The 13,251-nt window shown below is 37.4% G+C and overlaps 2 protein-coding genes across 7 annotated transcripts in view; one reads left to right on the plus strand and one right to left on the minus strand.

Moving 5' to 3' along the window:
• The window catches only part of KCTD18 (potassium channel tetramerization domain containing 18), a 90,835-nt gene that overhangs the window by 33,126 nt on the left and 44,458 nt on the right, over positions 1–13,251 (minus strand). The window lies entirely within an intron of this gene.
• Positions 1,291–13,251, plus strand: part of SGO2 (shugoshin 2) — a 54,347-nt gene continuing 42,386 nt past the window's right edge. The window contains exons 1-5 of one of the 3 annotated variants that reach the window (XM_073019900.1): positions 1,291–2,286; positions 4,262–4,374; positions 5,692–5,826; positions 7,680–7,855; positions 8,750–8,827. In XM_073019900.1, coding sequence (XP_072876001.1) covers positions 5,694–5,826; positions 7,680–7,855; positions 8,750–8,827 — 387 coding nt within the window. In that variant the 5' untranslated portion in view covers positions 1,291–2,286; positions 4,262–4,374; positions 5,692–5,693. Of the gene's footprint in view, positions 2,287–2,329; positions 2,774–4,261; positions 4,375–5,691; positions 5,827–7,679; positions 7,856–8,749; positions 8,828–13,251 lie in introns of those variants that run through there. The other 2 variants (XM_007965788.3, XM_007965789.3) reach the window with 2 other exon arrangements.

Genomic DNA, 13,251 nt, shown 5'->3' on the forward strand with positions numbered 1-13,251 from the left:
ATGGCTAAGTGCTCGTCTGCTACCAAGCTCACCTTATTTTCCAAGCCTGTATCTCTATCCTACCCAGAAACGCTTTAACCCACCCAATATTCTTTTCTGCTTCTATCAGCCTGGGTTAGTTTTCCTTGGTGCAATGCATCCTGCCAGACTGGTACAGATGATCAGGTCAGATGGTTTCATAAAATGTAAGTACACTTTTTCTACTTTGTTTTATTGGTTTATTGATTTGCAGTGTTCTTTACTTGGCTCCTGCTCAGGGACTGTTCTTGGCCGATTTTTGTTTTAGTAATGCTGGTATGTTAAAGAGGGCTTTTCTGGTTTTTGTTTTTTGACAGTTACACTTTCTCTCTTTCCTTCCCATACCTTTTTCGGTGTGGGTGATTGTGTCTTAGGACAATCAAATTTTAATTGACTGGAATCTACCCTTAGGTAGAGAAAATCAGGCAACTAATGAGTATAAGAATAAAGGAAAACAGATGGAGAGGAACAAAATCAGTGCCCAGTGCAGAGGAGAGTATCACAACAGGCCTGTGAGCTCATTTAATGTAACTGGTTTATTTCACAGATAAAATACTTGAAACAAGGAACACACAGCTAATGACTCAGCCACAACTACAATAATTGCATCTCCAGACTTCTCATCCAGGGCTCCTGCCTCTATCCATTATACCAAGAGGCAAAAGGCAAATAACTACAAAGCAAGCTGAGATCACATTAAATTTAACCTGATTAATTATATGTTTTAGGTTTATGGTTGTATATGATACTAATTTACATTTTCAAGAGGTTTTACAATTTACAAAGCAGTTAAATCCTTTCAACTGCTCTGAGATAAGGTAGCACTTTTTTTTTTTTTTTTTAAAGAGGTCTTGGTATTCATGTCTTGATAAATGTTTTAGCATCTCCCCTACCCCCTGACTTTCCTGTCTCCCTTTTCGATTTGTTTTGGTTTTGAAGCTGTAGCTACAAAATGTGTCCATTGGGAAGAAAGCGATATCAATGCATTTGAACAAAAGGGCCCACTGATTGAAACCATCATAAAATATATGCGATGCTGTTATTAACTCCATTTTACAAATGAGGAAACAGAAGCCCAGAGAGATTAAGTGGTTTGGCCAAGATTAAATAACCATTAAATGGCACAGTCACTACAAGGTTCATTTAAAAAAAACATATACATTGAGCATTTAATGTGTCAGGCTGGGTAAGCAAGATACAGTGCTAGTTAACTCCTATGTAAGCACAAATTTCTATAACCAGTATATTACTTTCTAACCACCGTTATTGAAATTTTTTATTTTACTGTCTTCTGGAATTTTAGCAGCTGGACAATCAGTAAATACTTTTCTACTTACACAAGATTCATGTAACCAGATCTGTTTGGAGACTGATTAGACTAAAAGGTCTGAACTCAAAAGCATGTTTTGCATCATTTGTCTAGATTCTCTAAAGTAAAAGTAATTCTCAAATGTCTTCGAATGAACAAAAAATTGACAAGAGTATGAAGTTGACTGCATTACTGTATAATCAATTATTGGAACCTTGATTTAACAAGTTATTTTCATTTTCAGTCCAATGGCATACAAAGAGGAAATTTTATTCTTTGTAGTTTCTCCAAATTCTTTGTAAAGATTATGAAAGTAATTTGCGAAAAATAAGCGAATTGACATGGAATATAAGGTGAATAATACATTTTTAAAATGTAGTTGCGTATAATGGAAAACGTCAGTCTTGTATATTCAGCTAAAACAAACCATTAGTGCAAGACCTAAATATTAATGAGATCCGGGGTTTGCAACGAAATATCATTGCTCCTTTTTCCCCCAGAAGTTAAAAGAAACATGGGGAGAGCTTTTAAGTGAAAACTAAAGGTGCTGGTATCACAACTGGAAATGCAAGGATGCAGAAGAAATGGTAAGATGTGGGTGGGTAGTATCCCAGTAAACAACATATACCTTCTAACAGACTTGAGGTGGCTGTCAAGCCTTTCAGACATGTGATTGATAATGAATGTCAGAGAAGCGCTTCCTTTTCCATCAACGCTTCAGGAGACAGCGGACCGCCACCAACACGGGGCGAAAGCACGCCCCCTCCTGCCCTCGCAGCGGGGTCCCGCCCTTTCCGCCTTCCACTTCCTAGTAACCGTCCTCCCTTGCGCCATCTTCGCGGGCCCCGATTGGCTGATGGGGCAACCGCCAACGGCTGTGGCGTTTAAACCTGAGCCGCTGCTGCTGCTGCTTGCCGAGCGCCCTGAGCTAGGTGGGGGTGCCCCACGCTGAAAGAGAGGTAAGTTAGTGGCCTGCGGCGTTTGACGTGACCGCCCTCTCACTGTCGGGATCGGTGTCGTTCTTGAGCCGGTTCTCTAGGCGCTGTCCGCCTCGGTCTCTGGCTCGTCTTCCGCCCTCTGTCCTCCCGCATCCGGGACGGCGCCCCTCTCCGGCTCCGAGGGGTTCGTTGAGGGAGTCCTGTTTTGGCTTTGAGTCGCTGCCTCTTGTTTCTGAGATTTGAGCGTCCGGCAGGGCGAGCAGGGAGAGCCACCAGTTAGGTCAGCTACTTAAGGGAAGAAATTTCTGTCTCTGGGACTGCTCGACTCGCTTGAACAGTTTCTAGGGCATTGTGAGCGCTCAGTACGTGTCTGCGGAATCAATGTTAGGGACTGTGTGCCATAGTTCTCGAAGGAGCCCTCTCCTTTGGAGAGGCTGGCTGAAGGCGAAGAGGTGATGGAAGACTGGGGAGAACTTGGAACTTGGAACTTGAGCTACTTGATGTACAGGTGGGATTTCAGTAGAGAATAGGGACAATGTCCTATTCAGTAAAGATGTCCTGTTCTATCCTATTCAGTAGAGAATAGGACACATTTTTAGATGAGGTATCCAATTCAGGAGAATTGGATGTGGAACTGAGTATTTCGTATTTAGAGATAGTCGAGATGCTGGCCGGACAGGTGTCACAGAGTTGTAATAAATAGGTGCTGGTATTGAGTGCTGATTGTATACTAGGTCCTGTACTAGACACCGTACATACATTGGCTCATTTAGTCCCTACAAGGAGATGACCTGATTTTTTATGGTTTTATAAATCTGGAAATTGAGACGAAGAGGTGTTGAGATCACATAGCTATGAAACGTTGGAACTGGAGCTCCAACACAATTGTAATCACTATCATAATGTCTCAGTGTCTTCATGGTAAATCACCCTGGAGCAGTACTCCAAATGCCTGGTTCTGGCTCCTAAAGTTTCCCTTGGTAAGGTCATTGATGTAGGGACTGACAGGGCAATGTCAAGGAACACTCCCAGATTTCTGGCATGAGGATTTGAATAGGCGATTGACAGTGTCATTTATTAAATTAAGGAATTGTGTCAGAACCAGTTTATTGGGGAGGGCAGTCCAGCTGTGGTTTCCTAATTAGTAAAATGAGATTTGATATTCCAGACTGGATTTTTTGGGAGATGAACTAGATTTCTATGTTAGGATCCCTTTCAGGTGTGAGATGCAACAGTTTGAGGGGAGTTTCTGTGTTCTACTGTCTATGAGATAGATAGTGATGTTTGATTTTAAAGTTTCTTTTTGGCAAAACGTTTAAAAGAACCGTTGAGCCTTAATCTTGAAAAGTTTCTGGTTCAACTTATTCCCCATTGCAGAAATTTCTTCTGAAACCATCTTTCCATTATTTGCTTGACACCTCCCAACATCTGCTTAACACTTTCAGAGGAGACCCATTCCAAGAGTGGACAGTTTTTCTATTGGAAAGTTCTTCCATTCATTCATAGTCACTTCTTCCACAAATGTTTATCCAGCAGCTGCTATGTGGCAGGCATATTTCTGTACTAAGATACAGAAGCAAACAAACTTGACAAAAGTTTATGTCCTCATTGAACTTACAATTTAGTAGGAGAAAACAGATAATAAGTTAAATAAACTATTTAATTTTATCTTAGACATTGGTAAGTTAATGGAAAAAAATAAAACAGAAGGGGAGAATGGGGGTAAGTGTGCAATTTTTAAGTAGTTTGGACTGGGAAGTCTCACTAAGAAAGTGACATTTTGGCAAATGCTCGAAGGAAGTGAGCAAGCCCTGTGGTCATTTGAAGGAAGAGCTGATACAAAGGGAAAAAGGAATAAAATGACAGTATATTCAAGGATGGGAATTTTTAGGGAGGAGGGAAGATGAATGGTCTGCACACATGAATGTGTTGTAGCCTCTAGAAGGGGTGTGGAAGGAAAACAGCCCCTGCCTGACAGGAGAATCTGTGTCCTCAGGGTAGAAGGTGGTTCAAGAAGATGAAGAGAACATTCAGAAAAGAGATTGAGGCTGTAGAGGTTTGGTTGATGATGGAATGTGAGTTCTAGAGGACCTCATGGGTCTGGCAAGGGTAAGATATGCAGGCTGTATTCATTTCCTTTGGCTGCTTTAACAAATTATCATAAATGAGGCGCTTAAAACAACAGAAATGTATTTCCCCACAGTTCTGGAGGCCAGAAGTCTAAATTCAGTTATCACTGAATTTTTCACCCCTCAAAGTGTATTCCCAGCTGCACTCTCTCTGGAGGCTCTTCAGGAGAATCTCTTCCTTGTTTTGTCAGTTTCTGATGGCTGCTGGCAGTCCTTGGCATGTGGCTGCATCACTCCTGTTTCTGCTGTCTTTTGTAAGGACTCTTGTGATAGTATTTAGGCCTGCCTGGATAATCCAGATTGATCTCCCCATTACAAGATCTTCAACTTATTCAAATCTGCAAAGGCTGTTTTTCCACATGAAGTTTAAAATTAAAGGGATCTAATAACTTTGGGGGGCCATTTTCCAGCTTACCACAGGACCAGATGAGGAATGTGTAGAGCTGAGGGGATTCGAGTGAGGGGGATGAATGTGACCCAGGAGTTGAGGGATTCTTGCCGTGATTGACATAGTGAGCTGAGTTCTGGATTGCCGTAGTGAGCTGAGTCCTGTGGACTCAAGGCAGGTAGTGGTGGGGAGGCTGAGTACTGAGGGTTAGGCAGGTGCAGGGGACGGGTTTTTTTTTTTTTAGATCTCTGCAGATGGAGGTAAGGAGGCTTGGGAAGGAAATGGAGCCATGGGGAGGTTGGTCTTACATAACTCAACATCAAGCGCTCCTTCTCAGTGAAGCTATTTCTGATCCTTTTCCTCTGCCCAGGCACAGTTAATCACTTCTCCTCTGCATTGTGTATTGTAGCTATTACTCTTGTAATACTATAATGTAATGATTTGTTTATCTTCCTGTTTCTATAATAGGCCAGAAATCTAATAGACAAATTTAAGATTTCCTATTTCTCCAACCCCCTTCCCCACCTTGGATTAGGTATATCTCTTCTGTACTTCCTTTAAACTCTATGTATATTTCTAAGGTTACACTTCTTACATTGTATGAAAGCACTGTCTGTACCCACATTCCATGCATTCCATGAGAGCAGAGACCATATCCTGTCATCTGTCCCCTGTACCTGGTATATAGATGATTAATATAGGTTTAAATGAAAAAAATAATTTACCTTTTTGGATTATACCTTAAGCCACTTTTGATTACATTCATACTTTCAGATTTTATACAAAGTTTAGCAAATACTTAATGCACAGAATATATTCAGTCATGATTATTACTTTTTAAAATGTATTTATCAGTTATACTTTTTCTTTTATTAATCAATACTATGATATTTTTTTCTTTCACTTCAGTAATGGCGTGCCCAGTGATGGAAACTGGCTCACTTTTTACCTCAGGAATTAAGAGACATGTGAAAGACAAAAGAATTTCAAAGACTGCTAAGTTGAATGTTTCTCTTGCTTCAAAAATAAAAACAAAAATTCTAAGTAAGTGCCACTAGTTTTAAAATACACTCACATTTTAACTTTTCCCCAGAATTGTTTTATGTTTTCTACCTTATTTTATCAAGTACAGAAAATTACTAAGATGACTGTTTTGTTAACTGATAACTATTTAAATTTGATCCTTCCTATCTCTTTCGACTCCTGTTAGTTGGGTGGTTTTGATGATTTACCCTAAGTGTGACAGCCGAATTTTCAGCAGTGAGGCTGCAGTGGCCCAAGACAGCTAGTTTCTACAGCGCAGAAAAAAATACCAACAAGATTTTTCTGGAAAAGACGTAATAAGTGTAGCAGGTTGTTCTGGCATGTTGTGGCAACTGGATGATGGGTAGCCTAGAGGAGGTTGGCTCACACTGGGTGCTTTTATATATATGTGTGTGTGACTTTATATAGGCAATCTTACGAAGACACTGAGCACTTTGGAAATGGAATTTCATGAATTCTGGAGTTAAGGCATCAGACGGGCAAAAAAAAAAAAAAAAAAAAAAAAAGGAGGTGGGAAAACTCCAAGATAAATTTTCATTACTTCTGAACATTATCTCAGTGTTCATAACCATCTTAGCAGGAGTCGGGGGAGGTATCCTTTTAGTCACATTATCTGCTGATACAGCTCTGCGAAGGACAATCACATGTGACTTCTAAAACAACCCAGCCTCCTGGGTGCCTGTAAATCATGATGCAGCTCCCACCCAGGTCTCTAGAGCCACTTCTTACACTGGCTCTTGCTTCCTCCCTTTGGCAAGACTATTCCATACCCCATGTTACGAAGGAATATGCTGACTTTGAGGAGTACAATAGGAAAATGTTATTACTCTTTATCTTCTGGAAATCCTAAGCTGGTTCTAGTCAATTTCCATTTGCTCTGCCAAGGATGGCTATCCAAAACTACTCTCTCTGCCAAAGGTAAAGTACTGTTTTGGACACTGTTTTGCAGAATCCCAAGTTTTCCCTGAGTACTTACAAAATGTTATTAAATTTTATAAAACTTATTTCACATACACTAGACTTTTATTCAGTGGCATATGTTATTGAATGGTGACATGTAAGTTAAAATTATGAAAATATAATGATATTTTAAATGTACTAAGGGAACACACTGTATTTAAGGTAAGCTCTACCAATGAATTCACAAGGAAATTTCTTTGCTTCCAACAGAAAAGCATTTCAGGAGTGATTTAAATCATATTTACATAGTGCTTTTAAAGAGAAGTCAAATTTAGATTGCAGTAGATGCCTAGAAATAAGAGGTAGGATCTTTTAGATGGTAGTAAGAGGTCCCACGGGGTTTAGATTATCCGTCTAACATTAGAGTAAGTATGCCTCTGTCACTCAAAGTTTGAAAATGGACTTTGGGAGTATTAAGTAATTTCTTCAATTCTGGAGCTGTAGAAACTGGCTTTAGAATTTTCACAGATTGGCTATCCTCATTCCTATGGGACATTTCTAGTTAGAGCTGCAGAATCAGTTTCTCCATTCTGTCTGCTAGTCAAACGTAGGAAAGCAGGTCGAGCAGCAAGTATCAATATTTAGTTTTTGTGACTGATCTAATTATGTAGAATGCTGTGTCTGTGCTGCAGTCCTCTTATTCCTAACTTTTTATATATATTCTGCATTCCTCACAACTCTTGAATTCATCCTCTTCTGTCTAGCTTTCATTTCTTCAGCTCTAAACTGTGAGTTCATTTTTCTCAAAACTACGTCTGTATTGTTATTCTCTTTTCCAATCTTCAGTTAAAACTTATAAAGTGAAATGCATTTTGTCTAATGTAGTTTTACTAAGGAATACAAAAATTAAGGTGTAAGTTCAATATTAACTCATTTTAAAAATCTTTTTACAGATAATTCTTCTATTTTCAAAATATCTTTAAAGCACAACAACAGGGCATTAGCTCAGGCTCTTAGTAGAGAAAAAGAGAATTCTCGAAGAATTACAACTGAAAAGATGCTATTGCAAAAAGAAGTAGAGAAACTGAATTTTGAGAACACATTTCTTCGCCTAAAGCTGAATAACTTGGTATGGAAGCTATGTTGTTTTTGAATTCTAATTATAACTTAAATCTTTTAGCTGCATTATTATAGAAGCTCTAAAAATATTTTTCAGATCTCTAATTGTGAAAAATTATTGAAAGTCAGTATGCCATGCAAGTCTATGTTAAAGGACAAACTGTTAATGGGTAATAAAACATGTGTTTTAAATCTGCATTCTAAATGTGTGCTTGTATGCTGTGTAAACCAGTATAATACCTTGACCAACATTTGATTGCTAATCATAAGCAAAGCTTGGTACATTAATACATTTTTAAAAGACGGTCATAGTTCTTCCAGTGTTCTTGAAAGGAAAAGAGTTCCCAGAATGTTGTTATTCTTTTTTAATCTCAGCATTTACCTGGCCACAAGCCAAACAGAATGAAGATTATAGTTGTTTCTTTTCCTTCCAAATTTCAACTCTGTTCACAGACAGGGCAGTGAGAGCCAATGTTTAGCTAGGCTACAACTATAGATCTAAATCTAAAATAAGTAGAACTTATTTATAATGGAAAAAGGACCTACTCTACTTGTGGGTTAAATTACTGTGGCTGACAAACTGTTCTCTTGCCATGTGATATATTAGTATGAGAAGATAGAAAAATGTTTATAGGAAAATGTATAATTGTTAGTTCCAAAGCATTCAACGTGTGTGTGTGTGTACATGTATGTATGTATGATATGTATGACTATTTGGACTATATAACACTATTTGGTACTATATAATGTACCATTTTAGCTGAATGTGATCTCAATTTTTAGCTCAATGTGATATCAATTATTTTTTAAGTTTTCTCACATGGATGGCATTCATAAACGCTTGATATTATAAAACATTCCAAGTCTTAACTGATTAAAAGGGGTCTTTATTTTACATGTGCAGAATAAGAAGCTTATAGACATAGAAGCTCTCATGAACAATAACTTGATAACTGCAATTGAAATGAGCAGTCTTTCTGAGGTAAGTAGAATTTATATGTAAATAGTGTCATTCTTTAGATTACAGAGGATCACTGAGATTACTTAAATAACATCAAGGTTGGAGATTCATATTTCAAGTTTTGTGCAAAGGACTGATGATAATATCAGTTTTAACTGGCTAACAGCATATTATCATTTTGTATAATTGGTTATTGAAAATGTCATATGAAAATTAAGTTTTTATTAAAAGTAACAGGATTAGACAGGTTAGTGGAACATACTGGCTCCTAAACGGACTAAGAAACATGAAGACATTAGTAGAAAGGAAGCATTTTAAGTGAGGAAAGACTTTGGGGTTTTTGTTTGTTTGTTTGTTTCAAAGATGGACACAATTGAAAAACTGGGGAGAAAAATAGAGGGTGGTCCTACTTTATACTGTTTTCTAAAACAAATTCTAAATTTTCCAAATGCTTTTCATGTGGTTCTTTTTGGAGAATTCAGAGGGCTGAGGTCAACATCTAGATTAAGGAAAAGTAAAAACTGGACAGCAGGTAGATGGAGAAGCTGGAGGTGAAGGCATAGTATACAATCTTGGTAGCTACCTTCTCGAACTTACTATTTAACAGACTAACTTTTGCATACCAAGCTTTAAAATTCTTTTTCTTTCTAGTTGTTATTAAGTGGGGCAGGTGATGGGTCATATAGACATACTGTTCTGACATCAGAATGAGGTAAGAAAAGTATAGAATAAAGTTTCACACATGCTTTTGTCCGCCTTCAGCTACTTTCTTCTCCATTCTCTCTTCTCCTTGTACCTCATGCAGGTGATTGCTTTCATCTGTTTATTTATAGAAAAACAAACAAATAAACAAAATAAATATTTTCTTTTCTTCTTTACACAAAAGATACCATGCTATACCAGATGTTCTATACCTTACTTTTTATGTGACATATCTTGGGGATTTCTCCAAATGATTACGTGGAGTGATTCCTCATTCTCTTTTGGTGCTGCTTTGGATAGATCTAGAGTGGACTTGTAATCTACCTCACTAGGCTCCTGTTGTTGGACACTTGGGTTGTACTTTGCTGTTGGCTTGTGTTAGTGTAGAGTGCCTTTCCCTCTTGCATCATTAACTTTTTTCCTCCCTTCTGAATTATTCCCATCAGGATGCAAAAATGTTATCATCTCTCATCTTAAACAAACAAACAAATAAACCTCTTATTCCACCTATTTGCCAGCTACTATCTCAGCTCTCTTCTTGCCTCTACAGCAAAGCTTTTTGAGAGATTTATTCACTATTTCTAGTTTCTCTTGATCCCATTCCAACTGGGTTTTCACCACCAATCCACTAAATCCTGAAAGTCACCATTGATGTCCATGTTGCGAAAACCCATGGATAATTCTTGGTTCTTATATTGACTTCTTATGAGTTTTAGAATACTACACTCTACTAAGTCTGTTCCTACCCTTCTGGCTATTCTTTTTCAGTCTGTTTGCTGGTTTCTCTTTGTTTTCCTAAGTTTTGGGAATGCCTTATGACTTAGTTCTTGGACTTCTCTTTTCTATCTACGTTCACTCCTCCTAAATAATTTTATTCTATCTTACGGTTTTAGTTACTACTGTATACTGATGACTTTCAAATTTGTAATTCCAGCCTGACCATCTCCTCTGACCTCCAGACAATTTATATCTAATTACCTACTTGGCATCTGGACGTCTAAAAGGCATCTCAAATTTCACATTTGCCACCAAACCAGTTCCTTATGAGATTTTCATCTAAGATAATCACAACTCTCTTTTCCTATCTTTTTCTCACACCCTATATCTGATGCTTTGGCAAATCATTTTAGTTCTGCCTTCAAAATCAGTCTACAATTCTACCAGTTCTCACAACCCTCTTTCACTACCCATGTCCAAGGCACCATTATCTCTCACTTACATATGGTATTAATAATAGCATCCCAACTTGGCCTTCTTTTTCTCTTGTTTCTCTATGTATTCTCTTCTTATTATAACAGCCAGAATGATCCTGTTAAAATGTTAGTCTCTGCTTGAAACTCTCCAGTGGAGTCTTATCTATTGCTTGATATGATCTGAAAACTGAAACTCTTATTATTTCTTCCACCTCATTTACTACTCTCCTGTTTCTTCCACTCCTTAACCTTTTCAGTGCCGTTCTCTTCCCATTCCCTCAAACAGAGGTAAGTTGCTACCGCAGTGCTTTTGTACATATTCTGTCTGCATGCAACAAGTTCTTGTCCTTCAAATGTTGACTCAAAAGTGACTACAGTGAAGTCTTCCCTGGCAACTCTGCATAAATTTAAACACTCCCAACCCTTGTACCAACATTTCATATCCTGCTTTTCTTCTTTCGTCTTTCTCCTTAACACTGTATGACAATTTTTTTTATTGTTCATCCCATCAGAAGGTAAGCTTTTTGAGTGCAGGGATGTCTTTACCAGAACAACATCTAGAACATAGTAGGATGCAATACACATGTATAAAATATTAGGTAGTGTTTCCCCAGTAAGAATGATGCTTGTTTTGTATATAAATAAGTAAGGTCCGTATGTTTCCTATAGTCCCTCTTTGATTGAGCTTTCTAAATAAAAATAATGCCAAATAATGTAAGTATCTTTTTAGCATTATGATGATGTGGTCTTTTTAGGTGTCTTAGTATGATTATTTATTTTAGTAACTTTCCTAATTTTACATTTCTGTAATAAACTTCAGAAGTGATTTATTTTTCATTTAATGCGCTGTTGAATTCTTTTTTGCCAGTTTTGTTTAGGATTTTTCTATTGTTATAAGTGAGGACTCTGAAGTTTTTTTTCTACGCATGGAAAAAAACATAAGACCGTACAGTCTTTAGGCATTGATAACAATGATATATATACTAAGCTCATAAAAAGAATTTGGATGTCTTACTTTTTCTGTGTTCTTGAAAAGTGATACAGTATTATAATTGTTTTTCTTTAAAGGTGTGGTAGAATTATTCTGTGAAACCATCTGGATCTGGGACTTTTTTGATGAGAGTGATAGTAGCTTTTTGTTGACTTTATTTATCCTATGGATATTGGTCCCCTTAGGAAAATGTCTTTCTTTCGTATTTTGTTTTATTGAATTATTTTTCCTTAGAAAGTTAAATGTTTAATCTAAGCTTTTTAATTGATGTTTACAGAGTTGACCAGAGTCGTCTGTCATTATTCTTTAATTTCGTCTGTGTTGTATTTCCCCAGTTGGTTAATTTTGTGTATTTGCGCTTTATTTGTCTTCCCTGCCCCGCCCCCCCCGCCCCCCACTATCTTAGGTTGTTGTGGTTTTTCTATTTTATTTTATTCTTTTTTAAAAGAACTATCTTTCTAATTTAATTTAATGTTTGATGTTTCAAACATTTTTTGCTTTTATTTTTAACAAGTTATTTTGCCTTTTTGTGCTTCATTGTTACTTTTCTAACTTGGAGTCAATGCTTTTTTTATTGTTAACTGTAGGTAAGATGCCATTTCTCTCTCAATACTTTCAATTTTTTAAATTGTCTTTAGTTTTGAGAATTTTGACTTTGATGTGTTTTGCCTTGAATTTCCCTGGGTCTATCTTTTTGAGGTTCACTCAGCTTCTTGAATTTGTAGGTTCATGTCTTTATCAAGTTTGGAAAAATGTTCAACCATTATGTCCCCAAATACTTTTCCAGTTCCGCACTCTTTCTCTTTCTCCTTTCCTTCTAGGACTCTGATGACATGAATGTTTTATCTTTTTTGCTATTCCACAAATCCCTAACCCTCTGTTATTCTTTTCAGTCTCTTTTCTCTCTTGTTCAGTTTGGGTAATTTCTATTGTTCTATCTCCAAGTTCACAGATTTTTTTCCCCCTCTTGTTTTCTTGGTTTTGCTGTTGAGCCCATTTAATTTGTTTTATTTGGTTATTACATTTTTCAGTTCTGAGCTCCATTTGGCTCTTTACATCTGTTTGTTTGCTGAGATGTTCCATTTTTTCATTTGTTTTAATCATGTTAGTAATTGCTTGTTGAAGCATTTTTATGATACCTTTTTTAAAATCTTCGTCAGATAATTCTAACATTTGTGTCATCTCAGTGTTGGTATCTATTGTCCTTTCTCATTCAAATTTAGAGTTACCTGATTTTTGGCATGACGAGTGATTGATTTTCGATTGTATCTTGCGACATTTTAGGTGCATTATAAGACATTGGATCTTATTTCCATCTTCTGTTTAAGGAGACCTCCTTTGACACTACACTGGTGGTAAGGGGAGGTGCCGCCTACTGCCAAGTGGGTACTGAAGTTTAGACTTCCCATTCAGCCTCTGTTGACAACACTATGGTGGGCATAACTGATGAATGGAGCTGGGAGTTCAGGCTGACACCACTGTGGCTGGAACAGGGAAGGGCACTTCATTACTTTCATGGCCTCTGCTGACATGAGGATGAGGAGGATAATGAAGGGGGG

Source organism: Chlorocebus sabaeus, chromosome 10 (assembly GCF_047675955.1).
Source record: "Chlorocebus sabaeus isolate Y175 chromosome 10, mChlSab1.0.hap1, whole genome shotgun sequence".
In the NCBI taxonomy this organism is placed as follows: Eukaryota; Metazoa; Chordata; class Mammalia; order Primates; family Cercopithecidae; genus Chlorocebus; species Chlorocebus sabaeus.